Genomic DNA, 25,223 nt, shown 5'->3' on the forward strand with positions numbered 1-25,223 from the left:
TCTTTAGCTCCTAGGTGTTTTTCGAAGGCAGTTTTTTTTAATTTAAAAGTAATTTATTTTTTGCTTTTCAGTGGTGTAAATATAAAATAAGTTCGTAGGATAGAGTATGTGGTACATGACGTTGAGGCCTTTCTTACGCGCATTTTGAGTAAGAAAGCGTCTTGCACATAAGTCTGAAAACAACTAAGATGAGCATGGTAGAGAAAGAAATAGACCACAGCGTCTCGGAGACTTCCGACGACTGTGAAGGAAGGCTTTTTCAAATGCGCAACATGTACAAAAAAAAAAAAAAAAAAAAAAAAAAAAAATGTCTTCATCATTAGTTCGACTTTATCAAAGAGTGCTTTCCGAAAACAAATCCACGAGTCACTAAAAAAACAACAGAAATCACTTTAAGTTTAAAATTGTAACATTGTAAATTATATTTCACAATAATACGTATCACACAACCCTCGATAACGCTGTCATAGATTTAGGAGAAACACTTTGCGAAAGGATGAGTATACGTAGATCTCTCAACAGAGTCAAGACTTGAAGTAATAGCTCGATCTGATTTAGAACCCTTTAAACTTTTAACTAAACCTCACGATAAACGAGCATTAGCAGAAATGCAACAATTGATACATCTCATTTCTGATGAAAGGTACTGGATTCAGTATTTAGTTAGAACCATTTAAATGTTTACGGTTTCCCAAACTACAAATAAACTGTAACTTGCAAGTTGTAAAATTGTAAATTATAAATTGTAACATTGTAAATTGTAAAATTGTAATTTATGTTTGACAACAATACGTGTCATGTAACTCGTGATAAAAGTCGCATGGTTCTTCAAATGCCCCCATTGTAGATGAAAATAAAAAATTCCGTTAGAATGAATTTTATGTTTGCTTCAGAGAATCCTTGATTCAAAATTTTCATTGCGATTACTCTAAATAATCTTGTTTTTTAGTACTTTCTTTCACTATAGGAAAAGAAAACACATGTCTTTGTTTTATGGCATTTTTTTAACAATGGGTTTTATATTTAATCGTTTGTGAGGGAAATTAAATGAAATTTATTGTTTTTTACCCATAACTTTTCTCTAAAGAACAAATAGGGTAAATCAAAGATTTGGAACCTTAGACTGGACTACCACCTATCCATTAAACAAAAAAAAAAAAAAAAAAAAAAAAAAATTCATAAAAACCGGTTCACTAAGTGAGACGATATACAAAGTTAAGAACAAATCGCTTTAAATCTGAGTATGATATTTGAAGAGTTCCCTCAATTTCATCAAACCCGAACTTGATTACCATTAGACCGGCGGGGAAGTATTCCGTTTCAAAAAAAAAAAAAAAAAAGATCCTAATCGGTACTGGCAGGGGCTGCTTAGAAATTTTGGGGCCCGTCACAAATGATTTTTCCGAGCCACTCTCCATATTGTTTACCCCTATAGTTCACCACTAGTTTTAAAAATATTAGGCCCCCTTCATTCTCAGACCCGGTCCAACAGGTGTTTTCTCCCCCCCCCCCTTGTGCACGCCTCTGGGTACAGGTGTCTTCAAGTATTTATGGAGCATTGTACAAAACAAATCCGACGAGTTCAGAACCTCTTCCTTTTTTTGCAGCATGCTAATTAGTATAACCCTAATTTCAAATTAAACTGGTGGCATTGTGAAATCGGACAACAGTTACAACATATTAGAGAATATGAATTAAATAATCGGGGAGGGGTGTTCTGTATTCAATTCCCTTTAGATTAAACACTAAAGATGTTTAAAAACTGAACTTAAAAAAATAATAATAATAATAATAGTGACTAAATAAAGTTCAGTTGAAAATAATATTAAGGTAATTGATTCAGCTATTAAAGTAGCAAAATATATTTAATTTACTGCTATGCTACGTAGTAAAACATTAATAACACCTATAAGTAAAAATTAATAGGCGGCGAAAATTAATCATCCACATGCCGCGAGAATTATCGTTCAAGACGAAAGCAAAATCTTTGCTCTGAAAATACACCGGTAACGGAAAAACCACGTGACCGCCCGCTGACGTAAGCTAGATTAAGTATCCACAACGTCTGAAATTCAAAATTTCTTCGATTTCTCCGGGACCCCTTACCCGATCCAGACCAAATTACCATGGGACCATCTGGGAAGTATACCCTTCCAAACAAAAAAATTCTTTTTTTGTTCGATTCAGTTGTCTTGGAATAATACGAAAACATACATAAAAAAGCCGCAAGACGAAATCATAACCTCCTTTTTTGAAGTCGGTTGAAAATACATAATGTGAAAGAAGCTATATATGCATGATCAGAAGTTATACTGAACACCTATTTCGATGTGAAAAGGAAAAAAAAAAATGTAACTTATGGACATTCGACAAAAGGCTGCCGCTTCTGCCGAATGCCTTTACTTCCTTGTAGATGGCTCATCTCCTTTTACATAGAAAATAGGGATTTTTATAAATCTGGAACACATGTGCACTTTCAAGCGCTCTTGTTTACATTTTTTTTAAACTTTAGTGTAAATGATGGCTGGTAAACCTTTTTTGCTTCAACGGTTTTGTTGACTTCAACCAACTTCTTACCTGGTCATTCCTAAAAGAACAGCTGGCCAGAATGCTCAAGATCTATTTCCTAAAAACCTAAGAAAAACATCGAATACAAAAACTTCAATAGTTTACTAAATTAGGGGCTTACCTCTTAACGTTTTCATGTGTGCCACTGCCATGCGTAGGATGGTCAACTTATCTGGCTTTCGAGCTAATGCAGAACAAGTAGGCACCATGTCTGATAGCTCGGTAATGTAGGCGGTCATTTTATTTCTCCGTCGTCTTTCGATCTCACTGTGATTTTCCCTACAATCACAAGTGAAATTCAGCATTAGTAACGATACAGAATAAGGAAACTAACATAACGTATATAAAATATAATCAATACTGAAAAGTAAATGAATCGCTAACTGCAGAAAGGAAACGCGACCAAAAAATAGTACCTGTACAGGAATGACTAACTACTAGTTTGCTTCTCTCTCTTTATTTATTTATTTATTTTATTTTATTTTTTTTTTTGCAAGACTTCATAATGTGTTAATCTTTTTTTTAGAAAAAGGCACCCGCAATCTAAAAACCAAACAGAAGAGTTTTCTTTCTTTAACATAATCAGTTCATATAACTACCTAATCAATAATTTAGCATAAAATTCAGTTCCGTAAGTTTTGGATATCAGCCTTCTGCACTTGGCGAATCTTTTTCAATGAATAAAGGTTTTGTTGAGGTTAGTTGAATTTATGCAAGTACAGTGCAGAACCTTTTATCCGGGAACCAAAAAACCGGGAAACCAGAAAACCGGCAACCTTTTGCCGATTTTCCCGTCATTTTTTAAAAATACGCATTTTTTTTCAATTTTTGAAAAACTAAGCATTTTTTTTTTTTTTTTTTGAAATACCTAAAAGAAAATGAGCGGTTTCTTAATATATATCATATTACTGAGCTATAACTCGGGAAATCATTTACAAAATGAACTTCAAAGGGTTGTCTTTAACGCAGGGAAAATTTTCCAGAATATTTTCTTGAACTAAAGTACACACGTAAGTCTGAAACTTTTGTGTTTTATTCCAACTGAAAACTAAAGAAATAAATATTGTCACATTATAATGCAATATTTTATTGAACGGCCTTTAATTAAAACCGTTTAGAGCGAAAGTGACGTCGCAAAAACGCGTGAAACGCCGCGATTCTCGAATTTTCCGGATAGTTGATGGTGGAATGTAGAAATCGTTAAACACAAGACTATAATAAGACTGCAGGAACTCATAAATTAAATTTCAATTGGTATTAACTTAGTGCAAAAGCAATAGTTATCAATAATCGCTAACGCCAAACCTTTACAAAAAAGTGAAAAAACAAAATGCGTTCATGAAAACAAAGACTATAGTAGAAGAATCGCACATTTACGTTCAAAAAAACTTGTTTCTTGTCCTTCCCTTCATTCTCTTTAACTTTACAACATCGAAACTTGGTGTTTTTCTTTCCTTTTCAAAATGAATGTGAGGGTCTCAGGTCTTATTAAATAACTTAGGGTTTTTGGTTTTTAAATTATTCTTTCACTAGTAATTTTTAATGTTTCGTTATTGATAAGCATTTCCGAACTGTTTTCTTCTTATTTAAATACGTATTACTATTTATTATAGTAATTCAAGTTTTATAAACAATGGGGCAAAAGCTCTTTTTTGCGATCCAGAAAACCGGGAAATTCAAATATCCGGGATAGCTATGGTCCCGAACTTCCCGGATAATTGGTTCTCTACTGTATTTGATTTCGGCTGATTTTGGTATGATGATTTAATCATCATGATTATAGCTGCTACCTAAAAATGGCTTCCACTGAGCTGCACAATCGAAGGTAACACCCAATTTTCCATGCAAGCCAGGCATAAAATAGCAAACAAACTAAATGCTTTTCCTGCGAGACAAAATCTAAATTCCACATCCTTTTTCCAGAAAAGAGAAACTTATGCTCATGAATCAAGCAAATTCTTTTTTTATAGCCTGGAGACTAATACCCCAGCTGCTTTTTTGGAAGAGGCCAAACTAGGTATATTAGGTTATTCAATTCTGCTTGAAAAATTAAGGGTCTAATGAAATCTCGTTATCAGGAGATACAGAATCTGCAAATGTTAAAACTATTCCAGGAAAGGTCTTATAATGAGCACACATTTCTTGTTCTTGCTCGCTAGTTGTCTTCAAATTCAAACTAGGTAAAACGTCGGAGACATTGAAATTAGGGGTTGCTCGGAGTGTGGAATCGGTCAAATAGCGCACGGGAGAGGGGGGGGGGAGTATCAGGGCGGTCATTCCAAGCTCGTCAGCTTGCGAGATCGAGATTTTTGCTCCCGTGATCGGTTGTGACATAGAAATGTCGCAAAGTAGTATTCTAATCTACTCGAACCTAGCCGCCACCTAAGTTCAAGTAGAATAGAATACTACTTTGCGACATTTCTACATCACAACCGATCACGGGAGCGAAAATCTCGATCTCGCAAGCTGGCGAGCTTGGAATGACCACCCAGGATCGACGTTGAGCCGATTTTTCTTCCGACAACACTCTTCATGTTGATCATGCAAGAATCGCAGTCCTTGTATAACAATCGATGTTTACCGCCAAACCGCAGAAATTCTGAGAGTTAAACCTTTTTGTTGAAATGAATTTTCTAAAAACTTTCACTAGGGACTATATTATTAAATTGCATAAAAACTGTAGCTTGTAATAAGAACTCAATTGCAGACTTGAAATTAACAATGTGAAAGTATCCTAGGTCTGTTGCTCGATTGATTCCTGGCACTCTTCTTAATTTTTAATTTCAATGAAGATATTTAGCATGTGAAATTAGTTTAAAGAATTCTGAAACTTAAAATGCTCCTTTAGAAAAGATTCAGATCCTGTATTTCATTGTTTTTAAATCAAATAGTGTGACTTAAATTTTAAAAAGTCCGATTTGAATTGAAAAATCAAGTCCAATTTTTCGAAAAATGTAAATAGTGTTTTTTACCATTTATGCTCGATATGGATTACGGATATCACCGAATAAACAGGAACGTATTACGCAGCTGTGAATTTTTGTTAAATATAATCAAAAAGAGACAGATTTTATAAGAACTGGTCAGAATTGATTTCTGATTTTAGAGAAGGGGTACAATTTTGAACTCAAATTACTCAAAAGTACTGCTTGGTGGGTTGCCCGTTTTTACACAATACCGTCATTATACAGAGCAAAATACTTCACAGATGCCATTAGAAAATTTCTGGGACAAAAAAAAAAAAAAAAAACTACTATAAAAGAGGAATACATTAGGAAGAGTAGGCCGATCCAGCTCACATTCTTACTCGTACACTTCATAGTAGTATCATAAAAAGGAAAAAAATGGAGAAAATGACGGTTATATATCATTGCGGCAAAAAAAAAAAAAAAAAAAAAAAAAAAAAAAAAAAAAAAAAACATTTTTGAATAGAAACACTTTATTTTGAAGGTGCTACAGAGATATTTTTTAATTTGTCAATTAAGCTAATTTTTTTAAAAAAACAAACATTGCTTTTTGACTCTTATTTTTTCTTCTATTTTTGGCTGCCTATTATTGCATGGAAAACTATTTCGTTTTAACTAAACTACTATGATAACAAACAAATATTAAGTCATATTTTATGACTTATGGTACAAGCAAAATACATTGTAGAAAAAAAGGGTGTGGTTGCCTCCTTGAGGCTTGACTAGTTAGATTTAAAAAAAAAAGTTTGTAAATCGAATGAAACTAACTACAGGGTTCATACTCTATTTGGACAAAAATTTTCCATGACTTTTTCATGACTTCATAAAAATTTTCATAACCTTGTTACTCAAGAATGTAGTACTATTTAATGTCAAACTTGCCAAATTTCAGAAATGGTCTTTAGAAAAACTTTTACCTGAATGCCCCTACTACCTAAATGCGAATACTACACACCAGCACTTGTAACTGGAAAAATATCAGTGCAGAAACTAATAAATTATTCATATTTGTCTTTGTCATATAAATTCAAGTAGAGTAAAAATATAATGAATTCAATACACTGAAGTTTAAATGTTAAATAAATATTTTGTAAATGGGGCAGAATAGTAATGAATGGGACAAAAATTGAATGAGTTGTTATTAAGTGTCTAATAATAAATTCACTTGATAAAAACATTGGTGTCAATAGTGCATCTAATCGCTCATGTTATTTGACAGTATATTCGTTTATTAAAGTAAAGTCACGTTTTTCAGAAAATTCATTTTTCTAAACCAGATATATTTCAACTGGCCACAAGGATCAGTTTTGTGAGCTGTATGTTGGGCACCTCCGTTTTACAGTATTATAATTCCCCTATTTCTATGCTATATTGCCTGACTAAAGTCTTCGTTTCCTAAAGCCTTCAAAATACTGAGATAAACTCTGATACATTAAATAATGAAATTTATACAAGTAGTTGAAACGAACTTGGATGCAACTGAATTACTTTTTGATGGGTGTGGAAAAATCAAGAATGTGCATGTCCACTATTACAAAAAATAAAATACAAGAAATGCTGAAAATAATGGTGAATTTAAAATTATAAGAAAAATAACATTACAAAAAAAAAAAAAAAAAAAAAAAAATACCGCGAGCGGTTGTTACAGAAACGGATGAAATTGGATTCCAAAGCTCGGATTTGTTTTTGAGATCGTTCAATTTATATGAAAATATTACTAAATCACTCAATATTTCCAGCGCTCTTTTAGTTATTGTTACTTTCTTACTGCCCAAGACATTTTTCATGACTTTAAATAAATTTCCATGACTTTTAATGAAAATATTTATTTTCTATGACTTTTCCAGGTCTGAAATTTGTTTATTTTTTTCCATGACTTTCCAGGATTTCCATGACCCGTACGAACCCTGTAACTAGATGCTTCGTTAAAGCATGTGGCATTTCCACATCTTGAAGTACGCTTAATGAAGAACTTACACGAATAGTTAGCTATAGTTATGTCACTTGTGTTAAAAGCATTGAGAAGAGATAAAATGGAGGGAGTGAATCCTTTATATCAAATAAAGACAGCAAGTCACGTGATAGATTTTAAAGCAAAGCATTCGAAGAAATCAGGTTTCTTTCGCTATTTTCACCCAAGACGTGTCAACCATTCGTCGTTGTCAAGTCACATGACTTGAGCTCTTTGCCCAAACTTTTGCTAAGCAAATGATTGGACTTGCTCTCTCTATTTACTAATTCCTGCTCTAAGGTTAAAAGATATAACATCGTGGTTTGAAATACAGACATCACAGACATTGAAATATAGACATTTGAGAAAAACACCAAGTCGGGACCAAATTTCAGGATTTTTGTGGGTCACAATGAAATTTTTTGGGGGGAAAGAAAGAAAAAATAAATAAAACGAATACGTGTCTTCAAAAACCATTAGAAGAAACCACTGCAAAATGTTTAGCAAAATCAAAAATGGTGTGACTTGACCGAGTCTTATAAAATCTGTCTTCAATCATTGCATAGTTGTTCGATGTTTCGAAAATTGAATTGTGCAACATAGAATCATTGTTGCAATTGAACTATTTTACTGAGACAATTTCACAGAGTTTCATTGCATTTTATTTTTTCATTTAAGAAGTGGAACATACTACATTTCAGACGCACTTTCAAGGTGCATCAAATCTAATACCTCATTCTGCTAGACCAAGCAATATCGTGGAGAAAAAGCTCATGCTTTTTCTAAGCGTGGAGATACTAGTCACGATAAAATGCATCGATTCTCAATATCGGCAATGTGGTTAGAGGCATTACAGGGACCGAAGCTCGGGAGGGAGAAGACGAAAAAGAGATAGCAAAAGGCGGAGGACATTAAAGATACTTCCGCTCAAGAGCACGCAAGCCAGACCTTAGCACTGATAGCGATAATGAATAGTCATTTCTCAACCTATGGCTGGATTACGAGCTGAATAAGTTAGCTTTATCTAAAACAACACAGGAGCGTAATGCGAAATCCCTGCAAGTAAAATTATTTGCTCTGAATAGGTATTTAGTGTCCATTAAAGTAGATATTTCTGAGGTTTCAGAAGAAAATACTGAATGAGACTACAGGAAATTTATGAAGAATCAACATAACTCACACGCTTAACATATTTTGCATAGTTTGTGGAAAAATCTAAACTGACCTCATTTATTCCGCATCTCTGACACATAACAGATTTAGAGTAATCTTGTGGGGAAAACTAAATAGACCTTTTTGAGTTCTGCATCCTTAACACGTTAGATATTTTGCGTCATGGGTGGGAAAAATTAAACAGACCGTTTTAACCTTATCCCTGAATTTTTTGCATTAATTTATACAAAGAATTCATAAATAAATCAGGAAGACACTTAACTTATTCATCTCTATTTTATCAAATCACGAGTACGTTACGTAAACCAAGGAAACAAAATGAAACAGCACATGAAGACACAGAATTTTTCAACCGAAGAAATTAATTTTTAAACCACGGGATGCCCATGAACTTCCTATGCTTTTACTTTTTAAGGTCAAACTCTTTAAAGAAATGATATTTATGCAAAAAAAAAATCAGTTGCGTAGCGGGAAGTTTTAGATCGGTCTTGGTGTGTGTGGCAGAAGGGGGGGTTCATTTATGATAAACACGTGGCGAATTCACGGGGAAGGCGATTGTTGACGATCGCCCCCCCCCCCCCCCAAAAAAAAGCAAGAAGGTTAGTAAGCCCGAAAAATTTCCAAAAGAAGACTATCAAACTTTTTCCCCACAAACACATCACAAAAAATCGACAATCGTATTTTTACGATTTTTAATTCCAAAAAGTTTCCCTCCAATGTCATCGAAGATCTTCAAAAATCTTGAGTTTTTGGAGCTTCAATTTCGAAAAAATCGCCGGGGAAGATTCCAACTTCCGCAGGAAGACTAAAACCTCACCTCTTCCTCCTTGAATCATACACATTATTCGAAAAAAAAAAAAAAAAACTGTACGCTTCAATTCTTCAAACTGTTTTTAAATTTTATTTTCATTAGTCCTCTCCCCCCTCCTCTACATAATATATTAGTCATTCTCTAGTCCCAAAAGGATCATCTGGATCCGCCACTGCACATGAGGCACCTAGAGCTAATGGACTTGATCACTGCCTTTTTGACAAAGGCAGTGACTTGATCCACTTTAGCTCTGAAAGTAGCAGATGTTGACAACAAAATGTTACGTTCGTAAATGAGGCGTTCAGAGCTACAATGGACTAAGTCGAAACGGATTTGATCCACTTTAGCTCTGAATTCCTCATATATTGACGAATTCGAAAATTTTCCAGGACCGAAACGCCAATAAGGAATCATTGAATCCTGAGTCCGGGATCAACTTTATGTGAATGGAGGACAGATTTTTTTTTCAAATAAGCAGTAGTACCGGAAGGCGTCCAGTACGTTCCAACACCAATTCACCCCTCATGTGCATAAATACATAGCGTGCTTACATATATTTCTATATGTATAATTTTAATCATTTCTATTGAGATTATATAACCCCTTCTCCCCCTTCTACAAAAAAGTATTTTGTGTACAGCAATACGAGATCGGAAACAACAGGTGTTCGAGGGGTAAAAAAAGGAAATGCTCAGGAAATGATTCCTAATTTATGGCTATAACCGCTACCACATCCACTAATTAACAGAATTCCCGAAAGACTATTAACAAAAGTGCTCAATAAAATGTTCCAGTTCCTGTCTCATTTAATTCCCTGGTGCCTCAAAAGTTAATAAATGCCATTGTAGAAATTTTCTCCAGAGAATCCATGAGGTGGTTTGAGTTAGTAGTATAAGTAAAGCCAAATAATTGTAGTTAGCATTTTCTGCTTTGCGATGAACACCTGCGACTTTTAACTTCACATTGCTGTCAAAAAAAAAAAAAAAAAAAAAAAATCTTCAAGTGTATTTTTACCATCTTTTAGTTATGCCCATGAGTGCAGGTACAGCCAGCCTGTACATATTTGGAAGTTAGCATTACTTCATTTTTATGAACATATAACAAAACAAATGAGTTTTTTAAATACAATTATCGAACGTATAAAAAGATAATGAATAAAAATTCAATATAAAAAATTCTAGAAAACAAAAAGGATTAAAATTTTGCAAAGCGACAAAATGAGTTTAGTGAAGGTTTCCAATGGAAAATCGACGCATATCCGAAACATTGTTTTTTTTTTTTTTTTTTGAAGGGGGAGGTGGGGAGAGTTTGATAAAACAAAACAAGCAAAGTGATCTCAGTTTTTTTTAAATGAGCAACAAAAAAACTGGATTTTAATTCACTTTTTGCCTGCAAATCAATTCCACATTTTTGTCACTTCTTTCATGCTATAGGCAGTGTTCAGTACAGTACTCTTTAAGCGGGGTTTACTCGTCACAAGTGAATTACGCTCGTAAAGACGTACCATTGTACCAACCAATTGTTTCTGATTTCTTCACGAAATCCGGGTTCTTGTTAAATCAGAACTCGTTACAAACGAGTTCCGACTGCATGGTAGTTTATGCACAGGTAAGGGCTTCTAAGACAAAAAAAAATCTTTAAAGGTAATATTTGATAGTGTTAGTGGCCATGTTTACATAAAAAACGGAACCAACGAACGAAACCAACCAGGATACAGACATCGATAACATACAACCAAAAGCTTGCACATTGAAAATTTTGAGCCATTCCTTGACAATGACAAATGATCTTTCTGATTTGTTAGTGAATGAAAATCACTAACTGAACACACACTGATCATGGAAGCGTTAATGCTCCATAAAGGACTATAGAGAAGTATAATTTATAACTGCCAAAAGAATATCATAACTATCTCTTTTTTATAATCACTGAGTTAATGTTTTTTTTATTCACGTTTTAAATATGTATCGAAATAGGTACGTACACTTACACTTATATATATACTATTTATCTTCCACTAGAAAGAAGTATTTTTTTCAATCTATTGAATCTGAACCCCAACTGGAACCCTTCTAATAAGTCTTAATTTACGCGGTTTTGATTTCCGCGACATTTCCGTGGAACGTAACCCTTGCCTAAAACGAGGGACTGTATTTTTTACTTTCATATCCATCGAAACAAGAACGGGTTGACGAATTTTTAAACGAAATAAAAGGGTTTGGGAAAAAAGCCATCAATTATAAAAACAGTCAAAGGCAAAATCACACAAAGTGTGTAGAAGAAAAGTAAATTTTGAGCGCAATTAGCAGCAAGCTAATGCCCTAGTGACACACGGGTTAGTGTACGTTTGGCGAATAAGGACCTGAAAAGAAAAAATCGATGAAAGACATTTTTAAAAAGGGCGGAGGGTTGTCCTCGGTGCGTGATGGAAAGATTGTGATACAGCGTTACTCGATACGCTGACCTGACAACAGAGCAGGATGTCAATTACGGGGGAACAGGAAATTTATTTTGTTCCGCCAATATTGTAGAAGCGGCTGAGCATTAGCTGCTCTTCCTTTCAGCTCACAGTCCCTAACAGCAGTAGCTAGAAATCAAACAGGAGTAGGCCAGAAACTGGGGCACAGTTGATGTTTTTCGGAATTTTGAGATGAGATAGAATCGGACAGCAATTCTGGGGAAAACAATGTTGTTTTTGTTTTCAGAATTTGTCGACTGATTTTCGAGAAGGGCACGCATAATGTAGCTGCTTTTTGGTTCTCTTTTCATGCTTTAAGACTCAATTTAGCTCAAGAATAAAGATTACACACTTACATTAAACATGAAAAAAAAAAAAAAAAAGATAAACAAAGGAAAACGCTTTAGCATGTACGTAAATCAAATTTGATTAATCAGGCATAAGATCACCGATATGGCAGGATGGGGCATGGACGCCCACATGCAAAATTTTAAGGGGGTGGGGGAGGCTCAGATATTTCCCTCATAGTTTAGCAGGATATTTTTCCCGTGGAAACCGATTTCAGTACAGATTAGCGTTAATAAAATTTGACATTTTTAATAACCTATTCATTAGTGGCTGGAGAAGAAATGTTTTTACATTTACGAAAAGAAAAAAGTACTAAAAGCAAGAAAGTTTTAATTTCTAGAAGGGGGGGGGGGCTGGAGCACTACTTGCCTCTCCCCTCATTTGGGCACCCATGGGTGGGGGGGGGGTATTTAAAAGAATGTGCAAACGAAACGACTAAGACTTTAGTTTCAAATCTGCTAGACTCTTTGATAAGATATCGAATCTGTAACGAAATTTCAACTATTTTAGAACCCAAGATACCATGCTCAGTGGTTGGGGGGGGGGGGGGGGGATCTATAGTTGATGAAAATGTAAGAAATTGCTTTCCGCAATTATTTATCTTCTCTTATTTTTAGTTCTTTAGAAGTTTAATATTTCGTATGAAATATTACGTATGTGTTAATTTAGGGAAAGAGAAAATTTTGTAGTGAAAACATTGTTGTTGGACTTAGTTTGGGCGGAGAAATAGAATTTTGTTCTTTCGGTTGCAGGATGAATCAATGATTTGAATTAGGAGCACCGTGACACGGATTTTCCAAAACTGAATCATTTTTTATTTTTTAAAACTAACAAAGGATTTTAATGTTTTAAGTTGAAAATTTATTTTTTTTCTACTGAAACAGAAAAATAGGTGAACAAAAACGATGTTTTTACTTAAAATATACAGCTTTTCGACCGTTTTACTAAGATTTGGAAATACAGGGGGAGCTACAGTTCCGGTTATTCTGTTTAGGACTACTTATGCAGATCTCGTTCTAACAATAAATGTATGACATTGGTTTAAAATGTTATATGGACCAAGGAAAAAAGAAATATGAAAAAGAAAATACTAGTTTAAATTTCTTTACCGCCAAGTGAGGACTTCTTGGCTTCTTTATCAAAAGCAATACTAATAGCTAAATTGCTGTACTTGATGGAGAAACCTTTCCTGTTCGAACGCTCGAATACGCTTCAAATACGTCATTGAAGCAAATGGAAAGCGAGATGAACACATTTGGTGCTCAAATCAAGTTTTATGTTTCTTGGTTATAGTTTTTTTCTCTAATCGCACCTTTTCACCTGGTAGGGAAAATTTGAACAAGTGTTTCCTTATTGCAAATTTTCTTTTCCCTTAAGTAGGAAAACACATGGCCACACAGGTGGCAGGGCTAGGGGTACCCTAGCAACGAGGCTCGGGGTGAAAGAAAATAATAGTAAAATTATACCTCTTATTTTAACACCCATGTCAAGGCCCATGGAAAAAATTGAAGGGGTCCGTTGAATGATCTGGCAAGACAGCCCCAGAATAAGTGTGAGACCCGTAATATAACGTGTATACCAAGATGCGGACTTCGTAGTGGCTTTGAAAAAAAACCAGGACACAATATTACTGAAAAATCAGGTCAAAATATTTTTCATCAGGAAAATCAGGACAACTACGAAGTCTGAAGTTACAAAAACTTTCGTTGGTTAGAAAGAGCTCGAAGTAAGTCTCTAAACGGGACAAGTTCAATTAAAACCACCCAGTAATGCTTTAGAAATAGGAAACCGGGGGGGGGGGGGAGGAATGGGTCTAAAAAGTTCTGCTACAGGGATTGGACAGTCTCTTTTCACTTAGATGTCAAAAGGTAATATGCCTAGCAACTTATCGCTCAGATCTGTTAGAACGAAAGTAAACACAATGAAACCTTCTGTCGCTCTTCAAATAATGTATTCCAATAATTATGGCAGCTACCTCACTCCCAGTACGGAAATTCGCTTTCCATCTGATTTGAATTCTCAAGATGTAAGGACACGCTTCATTGTTACGTATTCGCCATTCCCCCCACCCCAGTGTGGCAATTAATCTCAAGCAAGACTCGCGTGCTTGTATGAAAATCTCATTATCGACTTATTTTTTTGTGTGCCGAGGAGCGCTTATTCGGAGATTGGTGTTTTAAGTGCGGTGCCGAAACGGCTAATGGGGTCCCCTGCAATTACCACGCTCTGGAGCTAAGGCACATGCAATGCCCCCATCATCCCCACATGAAAATCAATTCCTCTGCATTTCTTAAGTCATCTAACTATCAATTAAATTTTTTATTGGTTAAATGATTCTGTGAAATTCTTTTTAAGATCCCTTTACGCGGGCGGCTTTCGTGATGGAAAGTTCCTGCAAGCGCTAGAGATGTAATTAGCTTCCGCCGTTCAGAGGAACGGCGAGTGCGAAATCGGGTTCAGAAAACAGATGGTGCGGAGGAAAGTAATCCCTGCAAAATTTGCGAACGGTTCGCTTCATGTAAGCAATTTTTGACTTTTATTTACTAACAATCGCTAAAATAATGTAAGAAATCATGCTCAATAATTAATCATGCAACGAACTTAAGTTAAAACGTAAAATTTGAATCAAAATTCAATTAAAGAAGAACATCAAAATTAGATGCTGTATTCTCAACTCTAGAAGATATATTGAAACGTTTTAAGTGAAAAAAATTATAGTACAACTAAAACTTTCAGGGACAAAAAAATTACATACATTTAACCTTTATCAGAACGTTCTACATTGAACATGATCAATATTATTTCTGCCGTGTGCAGGCAAACGACAGTATCTGCAGAAATGAGTTTTCTAGATAGTTGACGAAACGCGTTTGGATTCCATACTAACAATAGGGAAATGTTGGAATTAGACGCCTTTTTCGCGCTTTTTTTTTTTTTTTTTTTTTAGCGGAAATCAAATAAGCGAGCTTGTACGGTAAAGATAACGTACAATAGATGACAAAAATTCAAAAAAAAAAAAAAAAATTGCAGTTATTGCCCTTTACCTGCACACAGCAGATTTGCATTAAACATGTATTGTAAAAAGAAAACACTGTTGCACAGCGACTTCTTTGATAATGAAATAAGTTTAACCAGTCAGAAAATCAACTTGTTTAAAATACAAATTGTATAAAATACTGCATACTCGTATTTCGGGATCTCACAACACGTAAACGCAATATTTCCCTGTAATTTGTGCTATAACAACGTTGGTTTGCACATTAAATTTTCTGGCATTCTTAAAGCTACAATAATCTCTGAACTGCTGAAATTTCAAGAAAGCACAATTACACTTAAAAAACTGCAATTGTTTACGTAAATTGGTACCCATCTTTAATGAGACATGCTACAGAACAACAGAACCAATATTCGTCATGCGTTAAACAGGGCCAGCGGTCAGCTCACTCTCTCTTAATGTATACCCCCTTCAAAAGACCCTCTAAAACAACCTCATAAACAACTTTCTATGGAGCAATGACCTCCGTTCGTGGTCATCCTAAGGTATGACTAACTCCTCCCCAAGAAAAAAATTCTAGCTTGTTAGAAGAATCCCCCCCCCCCTGCAGTAGAAAACCCTGGCTGCGCTAAGTACCCCGAGTTTTTGTTTTCTTTATTCCTTTACCAGAAAATCACATGTACTATCTCTATAGGAAGCATTTTTCTTGTGGCTAAAAAGCTTTTTTATCATTTAACACAAATAAATTACTGCCTATGCATTCTGAATATGCATTCCATGTCACCCAAATGAATTCTTATTGAAATGCATACCAATGCAGCGTTCGAGGTCTTTGGTGATTCCAGACCTGTGAAAATTGCTTCGGATCATCATGAAATAGAAGTCAGTAGTCCGCGGAAGTAGTGGTCGATCATAGTCTTTAAACACCCTTATTTTCACGTTTACAGTAATTTAAAAGGTTATACATTTAGAAAACTTTTTCTTGTATGTACTATCATTTTTCAGTTTAGAGTTTTAAATTTTGAATTAAAACCAATTAGTTGCATTAGATTTTATGGAAAACAAATCAGATGTAAATAAAATGCTAATAAATATATATGTAAAAGCATATTTTACATTTATCTACATTTTGTTATAAATATCATACTGTTTGAGGACCAGTTACTTTTTTATCGAATTTCTAACTCTGGCAGTGTAACTAGTAGGTATATAGTTCGTTGGGTGGTGAATAATGCTGAGTAAAAAGAAATAATAAAACCCCGTAGTTAGTATGTCACTATGATTGAGTTAAAAAAATAACAATAAATAAGCAAGTCAACACTAAATGAATTATCAGTTCTTTGCAGGAAAAACACTTGTATATGTTTTGGCAATTACTATGAGAGAAGTCGTTTGAAAGCAAGTAATACAAATATGCAAACTGCTTGTGCAACGAAAAAATATTCAGGAAAACATGAGCAAATGATAACGATATTGTCTGTGCAGAAGCAACCATTATTTGGTAGAGGGCTGTTTGCGTTACTCATGTTCATTGCGTTCCATGCGTGCGTCCATCGTCGTTCGATAATTGAGACAATGAAATGAGGTAAAAGTTACGCATGGTTATATTCCAGCAGGAAAAATTCTAGTGTCAGAAAGCTTTGGTCAAGGGTAATGAGACATGAAATTTCACGTTAACTTATTGGAAGAATACAGATGGCATTGACAGGAAAATAATACATTTCTCTTCCTGTTTTCCGTAAGTTATGAACGATTCACGCGGCTAGGCTTTTTTGTAACAGAATAAAAAATTTACTATTTCAAATCCATTTATGTAACAAAGTTTTGCGCTTCATCATTTACAGTCAAGTGCCCATACTTAGGACAGTTTTAAACTTTTATCTTTAATAGCATATCTTAATATATTAAAAAATCAATGTCCTGAGATAACATATATGTATGTATATATATATATATATATATATATATATATATATATATATATATATATATATATATATATATATATATATGATATATATATAATATATAATATATATATATATATATATATATATATATATATACTAGTTTTTACTCGCGGCTTCGCTCACGTTGATGTAGTTTTTTTTTTTTTTTTTTTTCAATTGATTCAAGTTAATGGTTATTACAGGCAGAGGTCAAATAGTTACGAAAAAAATTTTTGTCTCTAGTTTCGCCGACATTTGAAATTACCTGCCCCCTTAAATGTATCAAAAGGTATGATTAAAACTGAAAATCAGGGGGAAGGGGAGTAAATGAAATGTCGGGAAGAACTGGGAAGACACCCCAAAATCACAAAAAATATGGTGATTATAAAATGATGCTACCTGAAATGTTTCCAATAAATAGTAAAAAATTTGGCAATTGTTTGAAATTGTGTGCAAAGACAAATTAATGGAAGTTTTTGTGCTGTTTATGGATTTGCTTAATTTAGTTGGCGAATTATTTTACGTGGTTAACAAATTAAAAGAAAGAAATACTAAAGAAATGGCGATATTTGGTTACATGGTGAAAATTGAGAAACAGTATTGCGTAGTTTTTAGCTTCCAAAACAGCGACAGTTGAAAAAAATGCCTTATTCCCTAGCCATTGAAATGATTCCACAAAAAAAAAACGTTATGCTAGATTTACGCTGATCGATTAAATACCCAGTCAACACAAATAAAAAAACCCATTAATTGCCTCAAAGTTACATTAAAATGGAAAATAATCAGCCAAATCCATGTATTATTTGCCAATCTTGTGCAAATATCTTACTTCAAGATTTGACTTGAGAAAAGCCTTGAACAGTCACGAAAAGCAAAGATAGTCAACAATACAACAATAGTCGCTATCAACAGGGAGTTGAGATGATACACTAAATATTGTATTGAGTTGAGGAAAGTCTTCGAACATGGAACTAAAAAGCTTATAACTCGTTTTTTACTCTACTTAGAAATTTCGAACAGGTGCCATCTTCAGCAGAAAAATCAGAGCTTTCGATGGACATATAATGTTAATATGTGCAAGTATTTTTTCATCCCCATATTAGAGAATTTATACGAAAATTGTGTTTTATTGCCCCCCTAAGGGGGTTTTGCCCCCCATAACTGGACGAAAACTACCCTATGTGTTATTCTGATGCATAAGCTATATTATTGTAAAGTTTCATCAAAATCCATTCAGTAGTTTTTGCGTGAAAGAGTAACAAACATCCATACATCCATACAGACAAACTTTCGCATATATAATAGTAGTAAGATATATCTTAATATATAAAAATCAATGTCCTGAGATAACATATATATATATATATATATATATATATATATATATATATCAACGCACAGCCAATACCGCTGAAGCATCAGGCTTGAAATTTGGCAGGCATGTCCACATGATTACGAAAGTATCCACTAAGAAAGGATTTTTCGAAATATCAATTAGTTCAGGAGAAATTAATTAAAACCCCTTAATTTCTGTGAAATTAAAACCTGTCATTGAAATTTAAATCCCTTATTTTTTTTGGAGGCTTTCCTCCATTCAAATCATTATTCAGTACTTCATCTCAACTTTTGGTCGATAGCGAATTTTAAATTTGATATTGTTTTTGTTTCTCACGTGATTCTCGAGGCTTTTCTCAAGTCAAATAATAATGTTTCTGTCTTTTGCTTTCATTTTTTCAAAACTAGAAACGAAGTTTTTAAGAACATCATCCCAGGTGGACTATCCTTTTGAATTTATAAGAGTGCAGTTTCCTGTAAAAGTTTGCTTTGCAATAACCGTTAATAAGTCACAAGGACAGACATTAAAAGTAGCAGGGATCGGTTTAAGTGAGGACTTTTTTTCACGTGACCAATTTTATGTAACTTGCTCGAAAGTCAGTTCATCAAGCAGCTTAATAATTTTAGCACCAGAGAAAAAAAATATGTTGTATACAAAGAAGTTCTTGCTTAAACATAAGTATAACAATAAAATGTGGATGGCCTGTGTTTGCAAAGATAATCAATACTTTAAAGAGATCGTTAATAACAGTTAAAGATCGGTTAAGGACAAGGGCATATATATAAAGAGTCCAGGGGCCCCGGGATCCTCCCAAAATTAGAAAAAATTATCGGTAATAAGTAATTATTATAGGGGATTTTCGAAACTAGGTGCACCAAGCACTGTTAACCCCTGCTAATTCCATTACCGAGCAATGCCGGGTACGGGAAAGCTAGTTAATCATATGTTTTCAATTTGAACGAACTATTCTATTTTTTGGATGTGCCTTAGTACTTCTCCTCATGACAAAGTATAGACGTGTAAATATGTCCTTAAAAAAAGAGAGAGAAAGAGAGAAAAAGAAAAAAAAAAACGAGCTGATGTGTGCATCACATGACTTCCTTTGCTCCAATTTAATGATAATAGTGCTTCGGAGTAAGCAAAGAAACACTTTAAATAATTTCACTCCGAATTTGTTGCAAGCCGAAGCATAGAAAACATTTTATACAGATAAATTTTCCCAATATTGGCAGTTTTAATGTGATTCAATGGTTAACTCTCTAAGTATGGCTAAATTAAAACCAGATTTTTAGAAAAAGAAGAAAAAAATACCACTTAAGTTTACATTAAAATTAAGAATGATTTTACCCCGAAAAGGTGTAAAAAAACCCCTCTGGAACATCCGAATGCAACCAAACGGGGAGGTGCACAACTAGATCCCACTAGGAGTCTACGTACCAAATTTCAACTTTCTAGGTAGGATATACCGTTTTTGAGTTATGCGAGATACATATGCACATTCACACATACATACGTACATATGGACGTCACGAGAAAACTCATTGTAATTAACTCAGGGATCGTCAAAATGGATACTTCGGGTGTCTATATTTTCTTAAGCATATATCCGCGTGTGGTCGGGTTGGAAAAAAAACTCAATATTCATTCGGGGACGAGCAAAATGGAAATTAAAGCCGATTTTTGAGTGAACATTTTTTTCGCGAATACAATACACTTCCCTTTTTGTAAAAAGAAGTAAAAATGGTTATTGTCCCAAGTTAGAGACTCTCCTCCCTAACTTAGGACACTTAGTCAACAGTGAGCTAGGGCTACTAACTTGGACAACAGTGAAATAGCTGAGCAAACGTTGCAATTTTGAGAGAAACCTCCTGATTTTTGGCTTGTAACGTTCTTTTCAATGGATCATTACGGTTATTAACACATGCACGGGCGGATGGGGGAGGGGGGGAAGCCAGCTTCTGGATTTGGAGGGGGGTCATGATCGGAAAGGGAGTGGTCAAAGTACAATTTTTTGCTCAAATAGGGGATGTGGGGCGATTTTTTTGGAACATAACTCTTTAAAATACAGTTTTAAGGAAGAGGTCATGACCCCCATGACCTTCCCCACACCTATGCACGGGAACTTTTTAGAATCGAATTCTCTTGCACGAAAAAGAAAAACAAAACAGCCAAATCATCTAGAGGGAAGCTATGGATGGAGAGGCAAAAAAAAAAAAAAAAAAGAAATAAGAAAAAAAAAAAAAAAAAAAAGTAGGAATTGATACCCCTACCCTTTTCCCCTTTTTTGGAGTGGGTCAACAAGAGAGTCAAAAAGGCAACGTGAACTGAGAAAATGTTTTTGGAGTTCAGATTGCCAAAAATTATTGAAGCTATATTACAGCATTAGTTGTGTTAAACAAGGATTCTGATATTATACATTCAACTTCTGTATTTCTCTATCTCCAACAAGCCCACAAACATTATACATTCTAAGACTATTTCTATTTACATACATTTACAACGTCTTAATCTCACTCTTCAATAAATCACCAAATAAATACACATAATTCGATACAAATAACAACTTACCTAAAACTACTGGAACACTGAAAGAAGCTTAAGCATGTCCTACTTTATAGTCACATCTAAATATTTCGTGGCTAATTACATATACATTCTTTGTTTGCATAAACATGTCGGGGCTTAAATGACGGAGTTATTCTTTTCTTACTTATACGTATTAAATTCTACGACGTAAAAAGAAGTGTAATTTAGAGTTCTCACACGTTTGACCAAAAGCACATGCTTGTAGACGCCGCAATAAAAAACTAATTTATCCTGTAGAACCAGGCTAATCCCAACGATTGGGAGCGGTAGTCGTCCAGATTACCAAAAACTGAAATTACCGGAAAATTGCTATTTTACAAGTCCACTTAACTCCTAAATGCAGCATGTTTCCATTTGATAACGTATCCATTTATCTACTATATATTAAAATCTGTTCGCGTCCGTCTGTCTGTCTGAAGATCGATCTTCTCGAGAACCGCTGCGAATGGAGAGTCAAACGAGATACCGATCAATTCGAAATTTTCCAAAGAAAAAACAATAGGACCAATCTCGTAATCGTGCGACTTTAATTAGCGGAGATATTAATTAAAACGTTAATTAACATAACGCTATATATTAAAATCTGTTCGCGTCCGTCTGTCTGTCTGTCTGAAGATCGATCTTCTCGAGAACCGCTGCGAATCGAGAGTCAAACGAGATACCAATCAATTCGAAATTTTCCAAAGAAAAAAAACAATAGGACCAATCTCGTACTTGTGCGACTTTAATTAGCGGAGATATTAATTAAAACGTTAATTAACATAACGCAATTCAGGAATTTTTATTTCTTTCCTGTTGCCATTTTGCATATGCGTGAGCAAGTAAAATTCTAATAATTGTTTTAAAAAAGATTTTTTTGGCTGCTGTCCAAATCTTTAAACAACGTTTCCATCTAGAACTTCATTTTAAATTAGTTTAAAATTAGTTGCCCTATTCGGACATAGCCTTTATTTTATCGTCTGTCCTTTTTTTATTTTTTACATTCAACGTTCTTAACTCTTTTCAGCATATGAAAGTTATTTCTTTAGCTATGTTTATTGATTGTAGTGTAAGTTTATCATTCACCGGCCTCATATTTTGGTACACTTCGGATGTGCGACTAATTATGTTTATTTTGTTGGACTTTTTCCCGTCACATGGATGAGTTTTCGAATTGTAACAAGTCTCTTTTTCTTTCCTGTTTCTATTTTTAAAATACAGTTTATATCGTTAAAAGAACATGTTATATTAAGATTGTTTGGATTTCTATGTGAAACAGAGTTGAACAAAAAAGATTGTTTTTAAGGATTTTAACTAAAGCTAAATTGGAATCCGATGACTTGGTATTAAATTAATGCTTATTAGTAGTTATTTAGTCTCGGTGCTTTAGTTTCACGTAATTAACCAAAAAGTATGTGTCATTCTATGTAAAAAGCTGATTGTAATTGTACATAAATAGTTCAGACATAGTCTATCAGATGTAATTCATTTTAACGTGAGCACAGATTATAGTTGATAATGCATACATTTTCATCTTTTGTGCTAATTGAAAATACTCATAACTTGTATCATTGATAACTATGATTAACGTTAAAGAGATTTTTGCCAAAAATATGCTCTACTGGTGTTTTGCAAACCTTGCATTCCGCGTATTTATTTACTCCTTAGCGCTTTAGAAACTGATGTCAGAGTAATACAAAAAGTTCAATTGGACATCTCTTTCATTTTTTAAGTAGCCCGTGCAACGCCGGGCACGCAGCTAGTTTAGTCTTTTAAAATATGAGAACAAAACTGAAGCTTTGTTGTTGCTAAAAACCAATAAGATAAACATTAATGATGTTTGAATAAGTTTTTTCGCTCTGTAATTATCAAATCAAACGTGTCAAAAACTAAAAAAAAAAAAAAAAGAAAGAAAGAAAGAAAGAAAAATTCATTTCATTAAACGAAGGTAACGCACGTAATTTCTCCCCACTTGTAATTTGAAACCATTCCGTCCACTTAGTGGTGTCATTTAACGAACAAACATTTACAGTGGCTCCCAAAAGTCTTCGTACACCTACGACTTTCAACGAAATAGGCCCCAATTCATTGGTTAGAATTAATATTTCGGAATGGGTATTTATTTATAAGATCTATGATCAATTTTTAACAAAACTACATGAAAAGTTTTTCAAAAATATTAAAACTTAATTTTTTAAAATCAAAAACCAAAAAGTGCCGCAAATTTCATCTCACAAAAGTCTTCGTACACTTTATAAAATGTCTATATCTTATTGAATAATCTAACTTTTTATTAAGTTATTAATTAGTAGAATATCCTACAGTATTCATAACACTTTTTAAACGTCTGGGAATAGATTTCATTCTTTTTCTTTCTTTTTTTTGCGTAATTTCTGAGTAAGTGTTCAACCACACTTTGAGTCTTACTGTTTCTAGCTCTATTTTCGTTTTAAAGCCCTATTTTCGAAATCTAGCCCCCAGATATCTCTAAATACGTTACATTAAGTTAAAATCTAGAGATTGAGGGGGTATTTTCTAAACTTTAGGACAATTTTCGAGGCACTAGACGCAAACGTTGAAAGCCGTGTGCTTCTTATCGTTATCTTGATGAAAAACAAAGTTGTTTCCAATAACCAAATTTTTGGCTAAGAGTTCAAAATTGGTTTTTAAAATATTATAAAGGAACAGCATGATTCATTATTTCATCAAAAAATTACTAACTACCAAGTCCTGATGCTGATATGCACCCTCACACTAGAAAACCTCCACCGTCCTGATTAACTGATCCGAATAATTTCTTAAGATTAAGTTCCTAATTTTTTCTTCTACATACAGTTATACAACAATTTAACCAAAAATGTTAAATTTATTTTTATCTGTAAGTAAGACGTGATTCTAAAACGTTTTTAGCTTATTTATCATTGATTTTGCGGCGAAAAGCGTAAGCTTTCTGTTTTTTGCACGACCAAGAAAATTTCTGCGGGAAGAGGTCTCATTTAATCCAGCTAATCAGAGAACTTGACGAACAATTTTAGGTGAAAATTAAATGTAAAATGTTTCATTTAACTCTGCAGAAACTTTTACAGCACTCAAATGTGTATTTTTTATAAATTTTTTAACTTTAAATCTCCGATCACGTTTTGTCAACTTTGTCGGTTGACCTTTTCTTACCTTGTTTTCGGTCCGATTCCTTTCTTTAAAGCATTTTATCAAGCACTTTACTATACAAACAAATAAATTAACTAATTTAGAGACCTTTCAAACCAATTTACCACTACTGTGGGAAAAAAAATTCAAATTTTGAATGGTGTTTGTGGGTTTTTACGAATACCAGCCATTTTACAGTAATAAGCACAATATTAAGGAATAAATAAACAAAAAATTAAAGCCAAATAACTCTCAAGGGTCAACACAATGCAAAAATATTAATAAAATGGCATATGATAGTTTTAATCATGAATTTATTCGAAAATATTTGAGTGTACGGTGACTTTTGTGGCGTGTTATTTCTCTGTCTCTTCGTTTTCTGATCCATTTCAAAAAGAAGATCCGTCAATATTTTGAAAAAACCAATGGGTTGTATTTAGTATGACATAGGAATGATGTGAAAAAATATTGAAGTTCATATTCGAATTCAGTTTCGAGTTATATTGATTTTTCTAAAAAATTTCAAAGTGTACGAACACTTTTGGGAGCCACTGTATGTATAAGAGATGGACATCCACTGACGGATTTGAACAAAAATAGCAGAAAATTCAATCATTCACATGGAGGAAATGTTAAGAAGGTTCCATTTGAACATTGATTTTTTTTTTCATTCATTTTGATTCTCTAATAATTATTTTGATATTCACAAAAATACGAAATAGAAGGAATCCATGATTTGTTAAAAACTTCATCTTATTTTCAAGTTTGGGAGGGGGGGGGGGGGCACACACCGAACCTGTTCGAAAACCCTGTAAAACATCGATGACTTTTATTTCAACCAAAACGGCAGGAAAATGTGTTCCCCATGCGTTATGAAAACAAATGAGAAAATACTTGATAGTTTAAAATGTCTTTAATTTTTGGTGAAGTAGGATATTTTTTTTCTCGAACAAGAC

The 25,223-nt window shown here is 33.9% G+C and overlaps 1 protein-coding gene across 8 annotated transcripts in view; it reads right to left on the reverse strand.

The window, feature by feature from the left end:
• LOC129225604 (aryl hydrocarbon receptor nuclear translocator homolog) overlaps positions 1-25,223 on the reverse strand; it is a 187,471-nt gene that overhangs the window by 51,384 nt on the left and 110,864 nt on the right. For all 8 annotated transcript variants that reach the window (XM_054860065.1, XM_054860062.1, XM_054860061.1 and 5 more), the window contains one exon: positions 2,690-2,847. In XM_054860065.1, coding sequence (XP_054716040.1) covers positions 2,690-2,847 — 158 coding nt within the window. The remainder of the gene's footprint in view (positions 1-2,689; positions 2,848-25,223) is intronic.

This window comes from Uloborus diversus, chromosome 7 (assembly GCF_026930045.1).
Source record: "Uloborus diversus isolate 005 chromosome 7, Udiv.v.3.1, whole genome shotgun sequence".
NCBI classification, from domain to species: Eukaryota; Metazoa; Arthropoda; class Arachnida; order Araneae; family Uloboridae; genus Uloborus; species Uloborus diversus.